Raw genomic sequence first — 23,221 nt, forward strand, 5'->3', positions numbered from 1 at the left:
ATCATGAGACTGCAGTTGATGTGTATCTATTGTCCTCCCCGCTCCTCTGAAATGCCACTTGGACGCTTGTGATGGGTGCCGTTGACAAGACCAAATGAACCAAATAATATGATGCAAGAAAACAGATATTCTGGCTTTTAACCTGAGAACATTCTAGAGCCTCAGAACTTTTATTCTGTAAACAGTCAACGGTGAGAGAGGTCACTCCGTTCAATTCCAGACTTTTTTCAGAGTCACCAGTGTTGAAGTGAACTTAAAATGGATATTTATAGAGGAAAAAAAGTTTTATAATTGAATGCAGCCTGTTTCAAAGGTTTCGTTGCAGGAAAGGATGAGGCTGTCACGGCTGTTGTTCCTCTTTAAAATTTATATCCGGGGCGCCTGGGTGGCGCCGCCGGTTAAGCGGCCGACTTCAGCCAGGTCACGATCTCGCGGTCCGTGAGTTCGAGCCCCGCGTCAGGCTCTGGGCCGATGGCTCGGAGCCGGGAGCCTGCTTCCGATTCTGCGTCTCCCTCTCTCTCTGCCCCTCCCCCGTTCATGCTCTGTCTCTCTCTGTCCCAAAAATAAATAAAAAACGTTGAAAAAAAAATTTAAAATTTAAGTGAGAGCCTTGTGAAGAATATAAATGTTGCTGGCAAAATAGAAGAGAAAGTTCATCTCTTACGGTCTGCAAGATCTAGATGTACCAAAAAGTTACAAACTGCAATTTCAGTTCGTCAAGTCTTTCTTACACAGACTCTCCATCCTTGAATGGTTCTTAGTCACTGTAAGTAATACAGTTAAGGTGTTAAGTGAGAATATAATGAGGCAGACATTTAAAAAAATACATATTAAAGAGAAAAAAAAATGTTTTCCGAGATACCTGATATATTTGAAGGTACATGTAAGCCTTACTCCACTATTCAAGAATATAAATAGGACATTACGAATTGCTTTGGTTGTGTTCAACTTTTGTTTGGTTCAAATTTCAATTTGTTTACAAAAAAAGTCTTTTCAAAAACCATTTAGATTTATTTTCTAAATAGAAAACATTCACATGGTTTAAAAATCAAGCAATGTAGATGGTATACATTGGAAAAACCCCACTCTATAACCCCCTGTATGTCATCATTTATCAGTTTCTTATGCATCTTTCCAGAGTTTACATAGATAATAGCCAAAAAGAAGATGCTTTTTGTTCCCCTCTTATACAGCAAGTTAGCATATTACACACTATCATGCACCTTGCTTTTTTTCACTTAAAATGTATCTTGGAGATCTCGGATCTCTATAGCAGTGCATAGGGAATCACCTTGTCCTTTGTTTTCAGTTTAATAATATTTATATGGACACACTTTATCCTTGTTTGACTCATACCTTATTGATAGACATTTCTCTCTCTCTCTCTCTCTCTCTCTCTCTCTTTCTCTCCATCCCAATCTCTCTTTTATTTACTATTTTCAATTTGCTGCAGTAAACAGCATATGTTCTTTCACATATTTGAAATAAATCCATAGAATACATTTTTAGAAGAGGGATTGCTGGATCAAAAGGTCAAAGTGTTTGTACTTTTGGTAGATACTGCCAAATTGTTCTGCATTAGAGATACATAAAAATAACTCCCCCCCCACCCCCCACCGGTTTTATTGTGTGTCCCAGCCCTGCAAAGTCAAAGACTTTACTGATCTTGTTCTTGATATATGATTACTGGTTTGTGCAACTAAGATAGGGTTCTTCCCAATTAGGTGTGCAAAGCTAGGCACTTGAATTCAACACATTACAGACTTCAATTTGCCATGCACCTCGCCTATTTTCTGAGCTATCTTTCCTCTGGAATCTAATGTTTAATCTTTGGTGAGATTTCACCTCTGCAGGAGAAGGTATATGTATTATTTATCCTTAACAACGTATGAGTATTTGTTTCATCTGAGTGCTCTTGAAAAGTGATGGATTAATAGCCCTAAAACCCTTTGCTTATTGTCTACAGGAAGCTTTGATTGGAACTGCTTCTTACCTGAGAAATTCTTCTAGAGGAACTACTTGGTACTATGTGGCGAATAGGGAATATAGTGTGTCCGCCCCCTACCCTTTTTCCAGCTTTATGCTAAGGTGCTGGCAAGGATGTTAGAATAAGGCCAGTTGTGAGCTTTTTTTTGGGTTCTATTGGTCTCCTTAGAATTAGCTGTTCCAAACTCCTTGGCTAGATACAGATGCTAAAGTGGCTTTCAGAAAATATCTTTGAGTCCTTATTTAAATTTCAGAGATGAACATCTTTTTAGATCTTAGGTCTAGAAAGTCTTCCTGATTGGTTAACAAACATTAATAAGTGTCATTCAATGTGGTTTTCGAAGAGCCAATGCCATTTGTCTCGTAATTAAGCCATATTTATTAGCTTAGTTCAAGCTCAGTGTCTAGAGTGAGTAAGGCCTGCATAAAAAAGAAATGTAACTTAAAGGCAACTAATATTAATTCTTTAAAAAAACAGGTTCCAGATCATTTGTGCTACAATTTGAACTGATGGTTTCAGTTTGCCATGATACTAATACATATGAACAAATTTAGAAGTAAGTTTTATATCAGGTTTTTAAAAATTTTGCATTTAAGAAATAAAACTACCGGAAAGCTTGTATCAAAAAGACAAGAAATAACAAGTAATGATGAGGATGTGGAGAAAAGGGAACCCTCCTGTGCACTGTTGGTGGGAATGTAACTTGATGCAGCTACTGTGGAAAATATTATGGAAGTTCCTCAGAAAACTAAATATAAAAGTACCATAGGGTCCAGTCATTCCACTTCTGGCTATTTACCCAAAGAAAACCAAAACACTAATTCGAAAAGATATATGTACCCCTATGTTTATTGAAGCGTAATTTACAATAGCCAAGATATGGCAGCAACCTAAATGCCCACTGATAGATGAATGAATAAAGAACATGTGGTATGTGTACACAGTGGAATATTACTGAACCCCAAAAAGGGGACACTTGCCATTGGTGACAACATGGCCTGACTTAGAGGGTGTTATGCTAAGTGAAATAAGGCAGGGAAGAGACAAATATGATAGGATTTCCCTTATATTAAATGGAATCTAAACAAACAAGCAACAACAGAGAGACTCATAAACACAGAGAACAAACTGGTGGTTGGTTGCCAAAGGGGAGGGGGGTGGGCGAAATGGGTGAAAGTGACTAAGAGGTACATACTTTCAATTATTTTTTTAAATGTTTATTGATTTTGAGAGAGAGAGAGAGAGAGAGAGAGAGAGAGAGAGAGTATGCATGAGCAGGGGGAGGAGCAGAGAGAGAGGAGAGAGGGAGAGAGAATCCCAAGCAGACTTACATGCTGACCGCACAGAGCCTGATGTGGGGCTTGATCTCACAAGCTGTGAGCTCATGACCTGAGCCGAGATCAAGAGACAACCAACTGAGCCACCCAGGCGCCCCTCCCCCCACTTTCAGTTATAAAATAAATAAGTCACAGAGATTAAAAGTACAGCCTAGGGAATATAATCAAGAATATTGTAATGCACTTATGGTGAGCATTTTGTAATGTATATGAGTTGAATCACAGTGCTGTGCACCTGAAACTAATTTAATATTATTGTATGTTAACTATACTTCAATTAAGTTAAAAATTTTTTAATTAAAAAAAAATGAGGGGCGCCTGGGTGGCTCAGTCGGTTGGGCGGCCGACTTCGGCTCAGGTCGTGATCTCGCGGTCCGTGAGTTTGAGCCCCGCGTCGGGCCCCTGTGCTGACAGCTCAGAGCCTGGAGCCTGTTTCGGATTCTGTGTCTCCCTCTCTCTGCCCCTCCCCCGTTCATGCTCTGTCTCTCTCTGTCTCAAAAATAAATAAACGTTAAAAATAAATAAATAAATAAATGAATGAAAACCAACAGACCACATGAGTATCCCATCTTATAAAAGTTAATCTAGACGTCCAAGAATGAGGATCGTGAGGCAGTGAGAGAAGGAAACATCCAGATGTAATGCTCTTCAGAATCACTTCATTCTGAATGTCTTTACTGTTTAGGAGAAGTCTTCAGGAGCATAACTGCTTCTTCTACATCATCCATTTCAAGGATTCTGCTCTGGATAACCGCCATTTTTCAGGGAGACCGTAAGTATGGCCTTAGATGCAATCACCTCATCGAACTGGATCTAGGAGGTCGAACATCACTAAATCCGTGGCTAAGTGGTAGAAACAAGTGCACTACAGATACATCCGGAACCTCCATGGCAGATTATCCAACAAGGCAGAACATTCAGTTGTAAAGGGCTGGTAAAGGTATTCAAGACCTCAGTGTCCCAGATTCAGTTATCTGGGAAGCAGACACTCATAGAAGTTCAAAAGGCTTACTGGGGAATAACCCCTGTGAAAGCAAAGGGGGAGAAGGAGGATTGGACAGGAGGGGCCACAGACCAGGCTGTAGAGCTAACAGTCTGCCAGCCCAGTAAGATGCCCTGGAGCCAAGAGGAGTCCCGCCCGGGGCCCTTTGACCGATGCTTTTCTCGGCCAACGAGCGAGGAACACAATAAGGACATAACCTCAGCTTGAACCCTGATGTGAACACTGAAGGAGCCAACAACTGGAAGATGTCAGCTAACCACACTCCTTGTAGCGGGAAAGTATTCCTTGCGTGAAGGTGGATCCGAGCGGGGCACCTTCGTGTCTACCACGGAGCATCCCGTGCGATTTGTAGATCCAGTTTTCTATAATGAGGGCCAGCTCCTCTCAGGCTCCAGTGGCCCCCTCTTCCTGGGGGGGAAGCTGAGAATAGGGAGGTTAGGGAATGAACTGTAGCCCCTGTCATGGCAGTTGATTTCAGGGTCACAACTTGTAGACACTGTCTCCCTCTTCCACTGTCCATCTTATCACCTTAGCTATCACGTCTGGTGGTCTCAGCGTTTATCTACTGGTTTCTCCCAAGCCCTGATTCCCAGTCTGAGACCCTCGTAACCATATGTTGCTCAGACCTGGGTTGCTACACTTGCCCGTCGCAGTCACAGTTGGGCAAGGGAGCACCAAGAACCACCAAAATGGGTCACCTGAGTTCCACGCACATTATCCCTTGAATCCATCATGTAACAGCAGCCCCACCTTGTCCCGCTCATCAGGGTCAATGACTCCTAACAGGATGGTACCTCATCTTCTTTTCCTTCTGCTTTCTGAACACAGAGCCCGAGTGCCCAGGCAACGCCACAGCCATAGTTTATGGTTCAGTGGGACTCTCGCTGTGTTCCCCCTGGTGAGAGTGTACCCTCTTGGGGACCAGGATGTCAAACTGCACGACCCAGAGATGAGAGAGGCTGGGAAGCCCAAAATCTCTCAGTAATCATTGGGAATGATGGCATGTGGGGCCACCTCTGCTTCCACACGTTGGTTCCTGGATCCATGTATTCTTCCTACTAGGGACTGCCTCATACCGTCCCCTACTGGGGACTACTTCCTACTGGCTCATACACAGGTCTCTGACCCAATGCCTGTGCAGTATCCTTGAGGGTAGCACCCATACCCCTTCCTCTCGGTATTATCTCCAAGGTGGTGCTTACCCTGCTCTTTCAGCAATTCATTCGGTGCTTGATCAGGCTGGCATCTTTTGTGTCATGGCATTTGTGCTCCAGCCAGTAGATCCTATAGTCATGGCCCACTCCCACATCTCCTTTTTATGAAGTGGCTTCCCTAGTCACATGTTATTTTGCATGCAATTCTAGGCCTCTGGCTCAGGCATTCTGTAAGCCTGTCATTAACGGTACTGACTGAGTACCCCCAGTAGAGGTCTACTCCTGTGAGAAGGAACCACTGGCCCCTCCAACAGAGTCATCTTGACTCCAAGTGGCCAGTTGGTCTCTCCAAGGAGCAGGGACACACTGGGGGCTTAGCTTTAGTCTCTGTTAGTAGCAGATTGAATGTTCACAGGCAATGGAAGCCCGGTCAGCCTTGCTAAAGGGGAGTTCATGCTACTGGGTCTATTCATTACTTTCATCCCTGCTGTTGTGGCCACTTCATACATGTACGCATTGTCCCGACACTGACAAAATCTCTCTCACGTCAATTGGCAAAGTCTTTTTGTCTACTTGGTTGTTTAGTCCCTCTTCTGTAGTGGATGCTTTTTTTGTGGATGTTAACATATGATACGAAGATCTTCATACTTCGTGTACATTCCCATCTGTCTATCCACATGTCTCTACTCCAGGCCTCCTTGGTGCTGATTTTCCAAGCTTTTTTGCTTCCAGGTCGTTGTCTAGCTGGCTATGTGATTCACTACTGCCTACAAGTTTGTACATGTTCTAACTTCAGAACACTTTTCCTTTGACACAAGGTACATGACAAAATATATTGCCTAAAGTTCCGCATGTTGGAAAGATGTCCCTTTATGATTGTATTTCCAAATCTACCCCTGAGTGAGGCAATAATAGCTACTATCTGCTTTAGGCTTGCATACACACACCAAGCTGAATCATCCACACCTCAAGCTCAGGCTTTTTTGTCTTCTTTCAGCTTATTGTAGGCACCCCCACCCCACATGTAGCCATATGTGTAATTTGGGTTAAGGGGGTGCTGGTGCAACCATAGCATGTGACACAGAGTCTGAGCTACCTGGCCAGGCAGCTTGCCATTGCCAGTCTTAGATACACTGTTTCCAACTTATGATACATTGTTACTGGGTCCACCTGACTTTCTGACTCCCAGGTCATGATGGGAGTTCTGGACACATGGTCACTTGGATCTTGGTCAAATGTGCCATCACAGGGCCCAGTAACATGCCAGGAGCTGGTTTTCAGGAGGTGTGGTTATTCTCTACTGCAGGTGGTATGACCTTGCTCTAAAACTCCAGGGACCTGTGTTGTGATTCTCCCACTAGGGTTTGCAACAAACTCCACATTTTCTCTTTTTTCCACCACTGACACCTCCAACAAAGGGTCTACTGAGTATATGACCCAAGTGTCAAGGTTCCTAGCATTTCAGCCTAGAGCTGTTACAAAGTTCTTTTGCTCTTTGTTCTTTTGCCCAAGTCAAAGATGGTTGAATTCCATATCACTTGGAATAGGGGAGCTGTTTTCCTAGGTATGGAATGTGTGGCCTCCAGAACCGAAAGAAAACAACAAAAAAGGAAGAATTTCCTTGTAGAGACGTCGCGAAATGCAGAATTTGTCTTTTCTTTTGGAGGGGAGGTCCCGGCATGCCCCTGACTACTGGATTTCTAAAAATTTTACTGAGGTGTTAGCCGTGAATCTTTGAAGGATTTATCTCCCATCTTTTGGAGCACATGTGTCTTCCTAAGGCCTGGAGGCTTCTAGTCACCTCTTGCTCGTCATGCCCAGTCAGTTTGATGTTATCGAAGTAATGAAGTAGGTCTTTGGGAGAATGAGTGGGAGAATCATTACCATGTCATGGTGTTGCAGCGTCCTTCTCTTTGGGGACCTGGTTACTTTTTTTAGTCTACAGGATCCAAATTTGAAAACTGACTCCAAGCCACAAACTGAGCAAGTGATCAAGGATTTGGCGGGGGGGGGGGGGGGGGGGCAACTGCCTTCAGCCTCTTGATCCACCAATTTTGCCCTTATAAAATTATGTATAGTAAGCAGTGCCCCTTGTCAGCTGCTCATCTACTTTGCCCTGTAATGCCGTGCTCTGTTAATCACCTCCTTAATTCTCTATGGATCAGGCCCCCTTGGCTGCCACTCTGATCTGTTTGGTCATTATGAAGATTGTGGCTCCCTCGGCTTCAGGCAGCGGAGTGCTGCTACCCGGTCTCTATCGTTTCAGGGGCCCATCTTCTCCACTGGTATCAGGTAACCAAGTTCTATGACCCCCTCTCCTGCTCTCTGGCCTGCAGAGGGAAACCACCACCGACCGAGTCTCTTAGTGACGCTGGTGCTTTCCTCACCAGCAGACTCCTGCTGGCTTTGGCGGAGGATGTGTCTGTCCTCTGGGCCTTCCCATGGAACATGGCCATTTAGTGGGTCTTCCAGACTCTCGTAATATATCTGATCCCGCACGTTCGCTTCCCTGAGCCTTTAATCCCTTCTACCATCTGCCACAGTAATTCAGGCATTTCAGCATCACTCAGTGTGGGCTCTCAGTCACTCTTTTCCAAGCTTCCGGGAGCTGCCCTAGCAGTGAGTTTGCACCACTCCTTGGGGTCCTTGCATGTTAAGGCCTGTATCCTTAGAGAGTGCCCCCAAGTGCATGAACCTTCTCTTATTCCGTGTCATGGCCCAGTCTCCTTGACTGAGCGCTCTCGCAATCCAGTCCCATGCCAGGATACGCCAGGATGCCCTGCAGCTCCTTTGGGGGTGGTCCCTTTCCTCCTTCATGAGGCCCGGTGAGCTGCCACTTGACCTTGATTATAGGCCTAGCAGTCAGGAGATGGGAACAGCTTCTGAAGGGGAAGGAATCCTCTCTATTGTCTTCCTGTGCTGGGAGAAATGTTAGCTCTTAATGAGGTGGAGTGGGATGTGTCTGAGGGCTCAAAAACTTTGAGAAATCCGGAGAGTCAAAATCTTTGGGGGTTTCTACCAGATAATGCCATCACACATGCATACACACACACACGTATATATGTATGTACCTATCCGTATGTATGGATATAGATGTGTCTGTGTATGTATGTATATATGACGTTAAATATACATACAAGCTTTTTCCAATTAGGCCCTGATTTTGGCATAATAGAGCTGTCGGCTGAGCACGTGACATAGTCTTTGTCAGCTCAACTAGGCTCTCCAGAGCAAAACTGCCCATTCTAGAAGGCTTGCTTTCGGTGGAAAGTGCTGGACTCTTGTCCCACCACCTGCCCAGTCGCTGGCTGGGGGCCGCCCCAGGAAGAGCCTGCCCTTGGCTCCTATGCTGAGCCTGAGCCTGCAGGAGGTACCAGCTGGAGGTTGATGGCCAAGCACACTTCTCACCGCATCCAACCCCCCTGGTTCCAATCTGACCATCTCTGTCACAGAAACGGTCCAGGCAACCTGAGACAAGCAAGCGGACCAAAAACAGCACGTAAAGCCCCTTCCGCTTGTTTTCAGGGAATTGCATTTTCTGGGTGTGTTGGGGGCGTCTCGCCTCCTGCCTGAAGCGCAGCACCTTCACAAAGCACACGCGTCTGGAGTTACTAGCTCCAAGCCGCCCCCACGCCACCTTTGGTCTAAATCTTGTCAAAAATCTTTGCTCACTTCACGCCTTCAACAAAATAAGCCCTCCTGCCGACACGGCATAAAAAGGGATTTTTTGTCCTTGCCCCATCTGTGACCACGGAGCGGACGCCCAGAGTACGCGCACACACGTGGACCGGCTTCCCGGCCCAACCGGTGATAAGCCAGGGCCAGCCTCTCCTCGAGCAATGGCACTAGCTGGCACCCAGATTCCCAAAGTCATCCCGACTCATTTACGCCACCGTCTTGTATATCCGGTTATGCCCAGACGGCACATTGCCCTGGTCCTGCCTCAAGAAGGATGCATTTAATAGGGGTCAAAAGGGCTGAGATATAAATATCCTTGAGTGCGTGAAGAAAGAAAACCAAAGCAATTATGATGCCGCTGGCAGTTTTTCAAATAGAGCCAACCATTTTGCTTTAAGACGTTTAGGTTGAGCATAGGAGTAAAGACTTAATAAAGACTGGGCAAGGAGAAAGCTTTTCTAGGAGGTCTTAGATTTGTGTTTAATCTTATTTTAAATCGACACCCCCCAAGAGTTAGATTTTCTGTTATATAGACGTGTGCCTCTCAGACGCAAACAATCCTTTGACACCTGTAAGTAAATCGATGTGGAAGACTCATAATAGTGGTGAGAGAGTTGGTTTAATGTGCAAAATGTACTAAATTATGTCCCAGCTTTCGGGGAAAATACTGAATAAAGTAGACTAAAACATTCCCCAAGGGCTCCCATTCATTTTAGGACAACTTGCTCGACTGGAATTATGTTTTTCTGTACAGTGGGGCATTTAAATGTCTGGTCAGAGAGAAATTGGGAGGAATTTTGAAATATTTTGACCGACTTTATGCCTCAGGCAACTTTTCCTATTCTGCATCAAATGTAGTGTGTTTTTACTTTGCTCACAATGCCTTTTAAATTATTTGCTTTACTGCACATTTTTGTCAGGAGGGATCGGTCCCTCCCCTCTCTTCCTCCGAGGACCCTCAGCAGGCTTCAGGGGAGGTTTTCAGGACTTGGCGTGGTTTTGCCCTGGTGAAAAGGGATGGTTTGCACTGCTTACCTCCTTTGGTTTTGTGAGGAAAGCGCCCTGGCCCATCAAGCTGTGCAGCGGCATATCAGGGAGAAAAGGGAAGGAATAAAAACCTAGAAAAGTTTGAGAAAGTTCCTTTAAATACTTCATGCATACCTGCGGGGAGTGGGGGGGAGAGGGGTAGAAAAACAGAGTAGAGCCTATCTGTGGCAACTGGGGTGGGGGGAAGACTTTAGTAGAAAACGAACTTCATTTAAACGTTAGAGGCAGCAGCTTTGTTTGGAGTTTTAATCCCATGCTGGTGGATGCTAATTCTGTAACATTATACAGTTGCCTTTTTTTTTGGGTACAAAGGTGGAAGGGGGGTTTTCTTTTGTGTTTTTCAGTGCAAAGTGATTCTGATCAGAAAGGACCAAGGTTTCAGCTCCTACCTGACATTTCCATCTGAATCTACTTTTTTTTTTTTTTTTAAGAGGGGGAAAGAAAGGTCTAGTTTTTCAGGAAAAGAACCTCTCTGCGCAATCCTGAAACTGATCTTTAGATTTGCTTTTCCTTAATCAATAGAAAAAACCTTGATTGCAACTCAACACTTATCTGACTCTAACACAGGACTAACTGAATTTTTGGTTTTACGAGGAGGGGATTCAGACATCATTTCAGGAATCAGAAATAATCGGCAGCAAGTAGGGGAGAACTGACATGAATTCCTGTCTTACCTAATTTTTGCCTGGTTTCCCAAGATTTGGCTTAATATTTCTGACAGTTCCTCCAGTCTCTACAGAACAGGTTAGTGACATTTTTCATAAATACAAATACTTAAAAATGAATCCTCCTTACTGCTCTCTGAACTGTTTCCCTAAAGGCTCAAGTCTTAAACTCGCATGGCAGCTCCCTCTGCTAAAGCCTCATGTGATCTCTGTTAGTCTTACTACCATTTTCAGCAAACGGACTAATATTTATTGTGTGCTTGAGACTTCAATGTATATACCTGACATTGAAGATTTACAATAAAACTCTCCTAGGGTAAATCCACTGATTTTCCATGAAAATGTGGCTGAAAAATTGCAGTAGTTTCCAATAATAAGAGGAGGGTTTTTTTCAGTTTTTGAGAATTCTATCGGAGCAGACTGCAGGGTCTACCTGTGTACTTGGTTCTCAAGCAGGTATATGCGTAACTTGGATCTTTGCGTTATGTGTGCGCATCTCAGCTTTGTGGAGCGGCACAGACCATCCACCAGTTCCTCACGGAGGACAAAGCCGCCAGTTCAATGATTGTAACTAAGATGCAAACAAGTTCACTTTTGTGATGTTCCTGCTTTAATTAATTTGCTGGAACTAATGACTTGCTTGCTACGTACTGGATTCTATTTTTATTGTGATGCCAAGGAGCAATCCTGGCGTGGTTCCTCTCTATTACCAACGTGTCTATCGTTCCTTTCACTAAGGAAAGTCAGTAGACAGAGTCTTCTATTGCCTGTGAATCTGGTCCGTACTTCAAAATGATGGATTGGCTCTGTCCTAGAGGGAAGGCGATGGCAAAACTCTAAATCCTCCTCTCCTACCTGCAGAAATACATTGTGCTTTAATCAACTTTTTATTTGCTCCTGATCAAAAGCTATTTTAAAAATGAGGAGAGCCAGGTCTCACAGAGGACGAATGCTTGTTCTAGAGACACAACGCAGGACCTGCCTCTTTAGAGCCTGGTCCTATTTCTCGTCCTTGGTAGCTACCGCATAGACGCCTTTCCTTTACTTGTTGCCACCTTCATTGATTCCATAGAATTTCCTGCAATTTGAATGATCTTATTGTACTTACAAACTGGCATCTCATGGGGGAGTCTAATTTGTTCGTGAAGCATTGAACTTGGGAGGACCTGCCAGCATTCAGGGAATTTCAACCTGATGCAGAACTGTTGATGTCGTTATGTGAATTTGTTCTATGACGGTTGTCATGTGGCTTGGGATTTGCTACCAAACACACCTGGTGTTCTATTTACTCTGGCAAGCTGGGGATTTTTTTTTTCTTTTTCTTTTTAAAATTCCAGGATGAATTATTCACCATTACTTAGAATTTGGGTCTCTTTCATCTTCCCACTTGTACAGCAGCAAGGTGAGTACTCCAGAATTCCATAAAGCTCTTGATTAGCATGCTCTTGAATTTATAAAGAGATACTTTTGTTGCAACTGTAATCGTCCGGGCAGGTGTACATGTGTCTACAGATACAGCAAGAAAAATGTAAGTCCCACTCCGTGGTCAAGGGCAAACTTCATTAACTTTGAATGATGTTCACTTCGATTCGTACTTTTTCCTATTTAACTTCAAACACAATTTATATATGCCAGGTTGCCCCATGTTAATGGAGTCGATCTTTAAAATAAGGCAAATAATTTTCATTAAAAGTATATGGTATAAGTTCATGTGCACCCCATGCCTGATGATTGATTCCAATGAGGGCATCTAACCAGTGGCTCAGGTTTTAAAGGGTATTTTAAAAATATACTTGTGGGGCGCCTGGGTGGCGCAGTCGGTTGAGCGTCCGACTTCAGCCAGGTCACGATCTCGCGGTCTGTGAGTTCGAGCCCCGCGTCAGGCTCTGGGCTGATGGCTCGGAGCCTGGAGCCTGTTTCCGATTCTGTGTCTCCCTCTCTCTCTGACCCTCCCCCGTTCATGCTCTGTCTCTCTCTGTCTCAAAAATAAATAAAAACGTTAAAAAAAAATTAAAAACAAAAAGCAGGGGCGCCTGGGTGGCGCAGTCGGTTATGCGTCCGACTTCAGCCAGGTCACGATCTCGCGGTCCGTGAGTTCGAGCCCCGCGTCGGGCTCTGTGCTGACAGCTCGGAGCCTGGAGCCTGTTTCCGATGCTGTGTCTCCCTCTCTCTCTGCCCCTCCCCCGTTCATGCTCTGTCTCTCTCTGCCCCTCCCCCGTTCATGCTCTGTCTCTCTCTGTCCCAAAAATAAAAAAATAAATTAAAAAAAAAAGTTGAAAAAAAAAATACTTGTTTTAGCCCAAATCAGGAATTCCCAATGGCATTTATGTCTTTGACTTGTATATTCGTGGCCTTGTACAATGGCAAGAAAACCTAAAACTTGCAGTGAAATGTGAAAATTATTCTCCTCAGTAATTTCATCTTCCCTGGGTAGCATCGCCCTGGGTAGGTGAGAGGCTACATACATTTCTTTCTACTGTTTTTGTATTTTAGAGAAGAAAGATGGGGAAATCTATACAGATTTGAAACTTTTATGACTTAAATTCTAAAGCATCTTTCTTGGTTTTGTTTGTTGGGTTCAGCTGACACATGCTTACAAGTCTGAGTGAACAGATCTATACTGTGTGTATAACCCTAACATTTTTTTGCTACGGTTGGGTAACTTTCAACAGTGATAATATGCAAACTATAGTGTGAAACCGCACAGTAATGAGAGTCCTATGGACCCTAGCCTCCTACACCTGCTCTAAGAAAGTTGTGTTTTATCTGGTGAGAAAAAAAAAAAAAGTTCTGGGAGCATAGTTATATATTTCTTGTGAAATTCTCAGCCTAAAGCCGGCATGGGTAGGCATCTTTTCTTTTGTTAATTCTGTTGTTAATGATAGGCCATGCTGTTCACAAGTTGTATTTTTTTAGAATAGTGATGGCTTGGAAGGTGGAAACTACTATAGTTTCAACCTACTTCCCTTTATTAAGCACCTTTCTCATTCAACAAGTATTTATCAAGTACTGACAATATTTGGTATCTTTATTATTTGTATTCTTTTTTTTTCTTAATTTTTAAAAATGTTTTTATTTATTTTTGAGACAGAGATAGACAGAGCATGAGTGGGGGAGGGGCAGAGAGAGAGAGGGAGACACAGAATCGGAAGCAGGCTCCAGGCTCCGAGCCATCAGCCCAGAGCCTGACGCGGGGCTCAAACTCACGGACCGCAAGATCGTGACCTGAGCTAAAGTCGGACGCTTAACCGACTGAGCCACCCGGGCGCCCCTTATTTGTATTCTTAAAATGGAAAAATTTGAATGATTCATTCTCTCCTGTTTAAAATCTTGAACTGGTTAGGTTCACTCATGAAGAGAAGAATCTTGCAAATTTGCCTCACCTTTAGAGCAAGGAAAGAAGTTAGAGATAGCTTCCATGACCACACTTTCCTGTGTCCTCCCTGAGAGGTATGGACTTTCCTTTTCCTAGACAGACTGGCCAAGGCTTCCCAGAATCTGAATTAATCCTTTCATTAAAATGATTACAATTCAGCATGAATTTCAGCCCTTACTCATACTCGGGCACGACTCCTAAAATGTTCCCTATGCAAGATAAATCCATGACATGGTTTGATTTGTTATTATTAATTTAAGAAAGTGCATCACCCTTCAAATTTAATAAGTGTCTATGTATAACGCTATGATAGGGATTATAAAGAGACTTTTTTATTTTTTTATTTTTTTTATTTTTGGGACAGAGAGAGACAGAGCATGAACGGGGGAGGGGCAGAGAGAGAGGGAGACACAGAATCAGAAACAGGCTCCAGGCTCCGAGCCATCAGCCCAGAGCCTGACGCGGGGCTCGAACTCACGGACCGTGAGATCGTGACCTGGCTGAAGTCGGACGCTTAACCGACTGCGCCACCCAGGCGCCCCTAAAGAGACTTTTTTTAAAAAAAGGCCTTACCTTCTAGGAATTTGGAATTTGTTAGGTGTGTGTGAAGACGAATTTTAAAGAGCCCTTGTTTGCCTGCTGACTGTGGCACTAAATAAAGAACGTCGGCTGTGCTCCTGATTACACCAGCTACAGCCCTCCTTAACGGTCCGATTTGGTTGGCTTCCTGGAGACTTCCGGGGCTCGGGGAACAATGCTCGTGCACTAATGACTGGGCTAGTTTCCCTGTTCTCCTCTGATGTTAGCCATTGGAAACAGATCAGCTCCCTGACCAGACAGATCTCTCATTCCCTGCTCCAGGAAGAGAGAAGCTGGCACTTGGCCAGGCCCTGCTGTAGTCCTTTCTGGTCACTGTGCATTCTCCCTTACATGAGCTGTCGTATCCTCACTAAAAAGCTCCCGAAGGAGCAGGACGGTCCTTGGCCAGCTGCTCGCCAGCCTATCAGCACCATCAGCACAGAGCAGGGACTTTCTCAAGGAGAGGACCTCACCTGAGATTGGGGTGTTGCAAGCAGGTAGCTCAAGATCCATGGCCAGAAGCCCCAAATGGATTTGCCACTGGCCGTGAAAATTAACAATTAAAAAAAGGAAGAAAAGGTGATACTCTATGGTTCTATTTTCATTCAAGACAAGAAAGGACGGAGGCAGAGAAAAGATACACCCCCAAACGTAGATTATTTCATAGATGCCATTGGACCTGATCATCGGTAACACAGACCTTGGGGAAATGGTCTAATTTCTCATGCTGAACCAGGCCACCTTTGCAAGAGTTTGGAAGAGACACTTCTGAGACACAAGCCAGGTTGCCAGGATGGGTGGTGATGTGGTTTACCAGAGGCGAGCTGTGTGTGTTCGTGCGATGACCCTCACCTTTGACGGGGCTGATGAGTAAGAGCCCTGTGCCTCCTCTCCAAAGAGTTCTCGGGGCCCAGCCTCCCTCGTCCCAGAGGCTCCCATGTCTGTCTTTCGTCAATAGGAACTGGGCAGAGAGCCCTCTCGCAGGGCCTGGGCTCAATGGAGTTCATTTGCGGGCCAGTTACTACAAACCTTCTCCTCCCACTTTTGTCCTGGCTCCAACTGTTGCTTATTTCCTTCTGGGATCTTCTACTGTGCAGGAGGAGGAGGGGACTCCTTTCAGGAAAAGACATGATAGTGGAATTCTTAAGCCAGGAGGGAGGTTCATAGCCACAGGCCACCGTCTCTCCGCTTGCCTTCCAATCAAGGATGAAGCTATCCTACGCCCTGCCAGATGGAGAAACCCCGTCTCGGCGCTCTGAGAGCTCCAGGCAGGGGTGATTTCACAGCCCTCCAGACAGTTTTAACCGTTGCTCTCTCCAGAACGTATGGAAGCACAGAAACAAAGCATGAAGTGATTTCTCCTAAGGAGAAATGGCATTGCTCCCATACTTTCCTTTCCAGAGGCAGAAGATAATGCATTGTGTACAGCTTAGGTTCAGGATAAACGAAAAGGCAGTCTGACTTGCATTTAGTTTGTAAGGCTCACTGAAAGAAGCTGGCTTTAGTGGGTGGGAGGGAAGCAGCTTGCCAAGCGAAGAGGGCCCTGCCATCTAGCTTACCACCGTCTCTCTCGACAGCTCAGCCCAGGGAGCTCATGTATCCATTCTGGCAGAATGACACAAAAACCCCGAAAGTAGACGACGGAAGCTCATCCGAGATTAAGCTGGCCATCCCCGTTTTCTTCTTTGGCGTTCCTTACCGCACCGTCTATGTAAGTGGAGGAGAGCCGGGCTCTGCTCTTTGTTTATCATTAAGGAAAACATTTTAAACACCTTCGTCCAGGGTTCCAGGAATGGAAGATTTATTGCCAGCTGGAACGACAAGTTCTGAGATTTCATGAGCTGATAGGTTTTATGATTAAGAAAGTCAAAGGTATATTTAATGGCTAATGTTCATAGTAGAGGAGTATACAGGGCAATAAATTGCTTTTGTGGGTGATTAAACACAGAAGTGAAGCAGAGGCCCCGATGCCATGAACATTATTTCTGCTACGCGACAAGATAAAAAGATACAATGAAGCACAATAGGAGCAATATCATTTTTCTTTCCCTTCTGGGGGTGTGAAAAGTTTAGGCATCTGCTGTTCTTTAGCTTCCTACCAATTTGGAACAGAGCCAGAGCATCGTAGAGGGATAATCAACTATTATATGTAAGTTGTTTGCAGAACCGGCCGTCTTTGTTGGGTCTGAGATATGCCATGGGGTCCCATTTTCAAACCTGCATGAAGAAATGGTACCGTTTGTGTCAGAGTTCTCCTGGGCACCTGTGTTCTCAGGTTATTATTTTTTTTTTTAGGTCTTTGAGTTTCTTGCTAGTGAATGGTGGCACACTGAGAAGGTTCAGAGAAACTGAACCTGTCTCTATCTTTGGCCTTAAAGCGTGGGGTGAGGTGTATGTAGATTCTATCACATTCTATTCTATTCTATTCTATTCTATTCTATTCTATTCTATTCTATTCTATTCTGTGTCTTGCCCTGAAGGAAGAACTGAAACTCCAATGCCTCTGTCTCTGGCCATCTCTGCACCTGGGACCTCTGTATTGCCCACACTTTGATGTATCTCTAAGGACTGACACCTATCAGAAAGTGGCTCCCTCCTCCACTGTCGAACCAGTGGTCCTTGAACCTGCAGCATCCACATCACTTTGGCGCTTGTTAGAAATGCCACATCTGGGGCGCCTGGATGGCGCAGTCGGTTAAGCGTCCGACTTCAGCCAGGTCACGATCTCGCGGTCCGTGAGTTTGAGCCCCGCGTCAGGCTCTGGGCTGATGGCTCGGAGCCTGGAGCCTGTTTCTGATTCTGTGTCTCCCTCTCTCTCTCTGCCCCTCCCCCGTTCATGCTCTGTCTCTCTCTGTCCCAAAAATAAATAAAAAACGTTGAAAAAAAAAATTAAGAAATGCCACATCTCAGGGCACCCCCCCCCCCCCCCCCCCCCCGCCACAAACTGCTGAATCAGAAGCTGGGAAGGGAGCCTGGTAATGTGAGTTTTAATGAGCCCTCCAGGTGATTCTGAGGCCCACAAAAGTCTGAGAACCTCTGATCTTCACTACAGAGTATAAGCAAAACACATGTGAGTCAATACCACCTCCCTCCGCTAGTCTGTGAGTCTTAATGACAGCTGTTATTTCCTAGCCAATACCTTGCTCTGGCATCCTGAGATGCCTTTTGGGGTCCACTTACAGCAGCGCCTCCTTAGTCTGTAACAGCTGATTGTAAATTTCAGAATGTGTTGAGCTGGTTTTGGAGATGAGAGGCGTGTACAGGACTTCCATTCTGGAAGCCTTAGTCTCCCAGACCTCTAGAAAACATGGGTTTCATCGAGCTCCTCTTTCTCCTCTATTGTATCATGGAATCTGAACAATTCTTGCCCTTGCAAAAGGAGGGTCCTTAATTTGGGGTAGACTTATTTGGGGGCAAAATGTTCCCTGGGTTTCCAGTACTTTGAGTCGTGCAATCTTTTTCGAGCTTCTCCTCTGGGTTGTTGGCTCTCTCGCGCACCCAAGAGGCTCTTAACATCCTTGTAGCTGGATCTCCGCTTCCCTTCCAAACCATACACTGTGGCTCCCCAAACAGACTGATGCACCCTTGGCCCAGGCACTGATAACTTACCGCTGGGATCTGGGTCACTGTTAATGTCCATAATATTACTGATTAAGAGGATGCAACCAACAATTAAATGTATAGGCAAGTGATCTCCAGGTTTTCTGGAGGTGTTGCAAGTGTTCCCATCCCAGACATTTCTGCTGTCGAAGCCGTTGTACAAGCCACGGGTTAAATCAACCTCACGGAGCTGCAGGCACAGGCAGAGGCTGAATTGTGTACAGGTCCTGCATCAATGGAGTGTGCATATTGGCTCTGATTTGCAGTAGGCTCAGTAATTTAATAAGCTTACTAAGCCTTTTGCAAGTCATGAAGAAATCACCATAAGATAGTCATTTACATATACAACGTATAGATTTCACATCTCCATTTTTATGCAGCGATTATACAAAGACGCCATCAGACTGCAAGAGCTATCATGGAATTGGGCATCTGTAGGCTGTAACCTCGTCCTTGATGTGGGTACAGAGTGGTTGTGAAGTCAATTGAATCAATAGCAGTCCTTTAAATGCCTCATTCAGAACAGGGTATGGTTGATCCTGAGATCTGAGTTCAATAATGGAGTATTTGATTTAGCTTTTACTGGCTCTCTTCTACTAGGAATCAAGGTATAATATACAGCTCAACAATTTTTTAATTTAACTTGTTGCTTCCATGGTTTTGTTGTTGTTGTTGTTGTTGTTTTTCTAACTATTTTGCATCTGTCATGCTGGATCTTCTTTATGGTCCACATTACCTCTTGCCTGGCCCAATGCACGCGCGCGCGCGCACACACACACACACCGGTAGCATTTTATAAGTGTAAACAGAGATAGGATAAAAAACATGAAAACAAGACTGATTATTAATAAGAAATGAAGCTGACCACAAATTGGAAGTGAAAGAAAACCAATGAGTTTGTCTGGGAGTAAATGAACCTCCTCGTTGAGTGCTGAAAGCTGGTGTTTGGGGGTTCCAACTCAGTGGTTTAAAAGTTGTTTTCATTCATATGATTAGGCCAATGTCTCTACTGGTTTGTGACTCTGACGTCACATTTGCAGATCCATTCTGGCCAACCTGTCTTATTTTTTCAGGTCAATAACAACGGAGTAGTTTCCTTCAATGTGCTAGTGAGCCAGTTCACGCCAGAATCCTTTCCCCTGACGGATGGGAGGGCCTTCATTGCTCCCTTTTGGGCAGATGTGCACAATGGAATCCGGGGCGAGATCTATTACAGAGAGACCATGGACCCTGTCATCTTGAAAAGAGCCACCAAGGACATCAGGAAGTACTTCAAAGACATGGCAACCTTCTCTGCCACTTGGGTTTTCATTGTGACATGGGAGGAAGTCACGTTTTATGGAGGGAGCAGTACCACACCTGTAATAATTCAAATTTTCTGTTTTCCACTTCCTATCCTGACATCTAATTCTTGTCCGTCTTCACCGCTATGACGGAGTCTAATTGTTAGAGCTGAGGAGTGTCAGTTTCCTGAGTTAAACTAATGAGTCTTGCCACCCACTTTCCAGGAAACAGAGGGAGATATCATACCTGAGCAGTCCAGTCAGCTGTAATGATATCTCGCATGTGTCATCTCCATCACTTATCATTACGAATATCTAAAAAGAGCCTCTCCATAATTTTCTGGCAGAAGGTAGCATTCCTATTTTGCAGGAGAGTGATTGAGGTCCTGTGACCCTATCCAGGCCACATGCTTAGGGGCCCGTCAGGAACCCAAAGGTCTTTTTTTCTTGCCAGGGGCACAAATGCCTCTCTCTATCAGCTGATTTCCTTCCCCCTCCTTTTTTATTTTATTTAATTTATTTATTTATTTATTTATTGCCTTTTTTTTTTTTTTTTTTTTTTTTTTTATTTTACAAAGCCTGGTAGGAAGTGGAAAATAGGGGGCTGGATTTGGGTACAAATGACCTACCTGGTTCATTTTATTATGTTATGACCTTTTTTTTTTTTATTGTGACCAGGTCTGGAATTATTCATATTTGATGCTAATTGAAGTGGGCAGTTAAAGCGTTTCATGAATAAAGTTTCAACATCTGCTCTGAAATCCCAAATGAGCAGTCAAATAAAAGTCAAATAAGGAAGATTATCACTGGAATTATCGTAGAGATAATCAACTTTCTATATAAAGGGACAGAACACAGTTTTCACAAAAGTCTGCAGCTCATTTGGGTGACTTTGGCAGTGGAGATTTTTGAAGTAGCAGACGTATCTCCAACTGTATAATTTCCAGTAAGCAAAGACATTCAAAACTCTGCCCTCTGCTTTCTTAGCATTATTTCCAATTCCATCTGTTTTCCAATTTCCTTGGCAATGAGTCAGTTGTTTAGGGATGGAATAGAAACTACTGAGTTAGAGGCAGAGGTGGAAAAGTGCTGGGCCAGCCATTCACGGCTGCCTGCATTGAGCACATTGTGTTTTAGAACCTTCTGACCCCAGAGCATGAGAATGCACTTTACTGCTAAGAGGTTCTGGAGAACAGAAAGACGCAAGTTTAAACAGTGGATGCGTTGGCTAGAAATAACCTCTCAAGCAGCATACATTTCCCTCTGTCATGTTATGGATTGCTAACAACTCCTGGAGTGATGTTTTATGTCCTTCAAGCCTCATACCTTACAACGTTAAAATGCAGGATGCTAGTGATCGATAAATTTTAGCATCAGTGGGGGGGAAAAAAGAGAAGAAATGCCCATCAAATGCTGACCACCATTTTTTCCAAAAAAAACTTCCATTGGCCATAAAAATGGCAAGATAATTTAGATACTTTCTGGTTCGTACTTTGGAGGAAATTTGGGGGCTAGGTAAGAACTCTTTCAATGAGGATGAATGAGGCAACAGCTAAGTGCTTTGGGCTCCTTGGAGAAAAGATGGTACAAGCCTTCCAAGCTGCTGATGTGTCCATCCATCTCTATCTTTTAAATTGACTCCTCTTCCATCTGTCGTCACCCCAGGTTTCCCCTCCTCTGTAGGAACACACATCACTGGGCCAAATAAGCAAATGGCGTGAGAAGTCTCTTAGAGGTGGAAGTTGCCATTCATTGGAAGCCTGATAGCAAGGAAGAGAGAAGAGGACATCTCTACTTTCAGGAGGGAAAACTAATGGTTATTAAGAGCTTACTGTGAGCCCAGTGCTGTGATAGGCTAGTTGTGCATTTCATTTAGCCCCCACAGGGATGTTGTGTAGTAAGCAAAACTCATTCCACCTGAAAGGTGGGGCCATAGGCCCAAGAAGTTAAGTGAGCTGCCCTAGTGACAAGCGAGGAGATTTGAACCTCACGGGAGGCCAAGCAAGGTTCAAGTTAACATGCCCTCACTCCAATTCCTGGACTGTCCCCTCCAGCTGCCTCCTCCTCCAGGCATCACTGAAAGTCCTCTGCAAAATAAAAGGGCTTTTCAAGAATGGAAAAAAACACGGTTCCACCAAAAACAGATCAGGAGGAGCCTAAGAGCAAATGTTGAGGAGATACGTACGCGTAGGTTGTGTGAGAGCGAGGCAGAACGTGTGCGAGGGTGAGCCAGCCCTTGTGGGGTGGTTAGGGTGCTTGGTTGGCTTTGGGGTGACTTCTGGGTTGTTCTCAAGACCTGCTTGCACCAGAGATATTTCCAACTTTATTTCAGGAGAAGGGATACCCTCCTTGAAGGAGAATCCCAGTCTGGAGGAGGGTTGCTCTTCAGACCTCCTGTGACCTTGACTTGATGCCTGTCTCCAGAACCTGACCCTGCAGTGATCTTAGAGCAAAATCTCGAGCTGACTCCTCAGGCATCTCGGTGCCCCACTTACCTCTTTTGTTGAGCGGGGCCAAAGAGTAGAGGCATATACCTGCCCGACCCTATCATGAACACCATCGGCTATGGCAGGCACAGAGCTGGAGGAGAGAATTCGCATTTACAAAAAGGGCTTTTCTTTACTTGCACCTTGTCTCCCTCCCCAAGACTGTCTAGGATGGGAGATTTGGGGCTTCCAAGATCCTCCACCCCAGTCTGATTACACAGGATAAGAATTTGGGTCTTCCTCTGTGTCTGATGGAACGTTAGCCGGGATGGTATCAGGCAGCTGGGGAAAGTGTGAGGCTTGAATGGAAAAGGTCAGCCTCCTCTCTTTTAGCCCTCCTTTTATTTGCATTTCCTGAAAACCCGTGTCGAGGGGTAGGGATTAACCAAGGGAAACAGTAAAGGACAGAGTTGGCTACGGCTTGTTTCTGGAAACTGTTCGCGAGGCTTGTTTGAATTTATATAACATCTCTATCCTAAAAAGGTGAAAATGAAGACCGCGTGTAATGACAGTGCACTGAGAGAGAGACTGGGGGCTCCGGCTTGAATCCCATCTTCTGTCGCTAGATCCTTGCAAAATGTCCAGCAATTCATCTCCCTTAGCCCTCGGTTTTTAAGCTCTCAGATGAGAAAGGGCCAAAAAATTGCCCCCCTTAGCATTGGTCTGAGGTACAGGCGGGTGTTGAGATTTCTGCAGATATAAAGTGATACATGCATGCTCAATTAGAAGAGCAATTTCTCCCCAGAAAGTGCTTTTTAAAAACCACATTCCCACTTCCATTTTAAAGAGGGGTGACAGCTCACCAAGATTAGCGGGTGTTTTCCAGGACGCAAGAGAGCACAGCACAGACGTTGGCCCTTAGTCAACACTGACGGGCATTTGATGGCCCTCCTCCCCGCCTGCCGACGCCCCATCCAACCTGCTCAGGGAACAGGTGCTTGTGGCCCTTCCGCTGCCTGGACCACTTCCTATAGTTTATTCTCATGCTGCCATCTATAGGTGCTCACGCATTATCACAAGCCGAGC

At 44.8% G+C, this 23,221-nt stretch overlaps 1 protein-coding gene, 1 long non-coding RNA gene and 1 pseudogene across 2 annotated transcripts in view; 2 read left to right on the forward strand and 1 right to left on the reverse strand.

Annotated features, from left to right (window-relative positions):
- LOC131486949 (TAR DNA-binding protein 43-like) overlaps window positions 1-23,221 on the forward strand; it is a 172,203-nt pseudogene that overhangs the window by 91,985 nt on the left and 56,997 nt on the right.
- LOC131486952 (uncharacterized) overlaps window positions 1-23,221 on the reverse strand; it is a 34,185-nt gene that overhangs the window by 2,253 nt on the left and 8,711 nt on the right. Inside the window, exon 2 of the long non-coding RNA XR_009249534.1 lies at window positions 10,195-10,277. This is a non-coding gene — a long non-coding RNA (uncharacterized LOC131486952). The remainder of the gene's footprint in view (window positions 1-10,194; window positions 10,278-23,221) is intronic.
- TECTA (tectorin alpha) overlaps window positions 16,375-23,221 on the forward strand; it is a 67,736-nt gene continuing 60,889 nt past the window's right edge. The window contains exons 1-2 of the mRNA XM_058687078.1: window positions 16,375-16,537; window positions 19,500-19,787. Coding sequence (XP_058543061.1) covers window positions 16,421-16,537; window positions 19,500-19,787 — 405 coding nt within the window. The 5' untranslated portion in view covers window positions 16,375-16,420. The remainder of the gene's footprint in view (window positions 16,538-19,499; window positions 19,788-23,221) is intronic.

This window comes from Neofelis nebulosa, chromosome 10, assembly GCF_028018385.1.
Source record: "Neofelis nebulosa isolate mNeoNeb1 chromosome 10, mNeoNeb1.pri, whole genome shotgun sequence".
NCBI classification, from domain to species: Eukaryota; Metazoa; Chordata; class Mammalia; order Carnivora; family Felidae; genus Neofelis; species Neofelis nebulosa.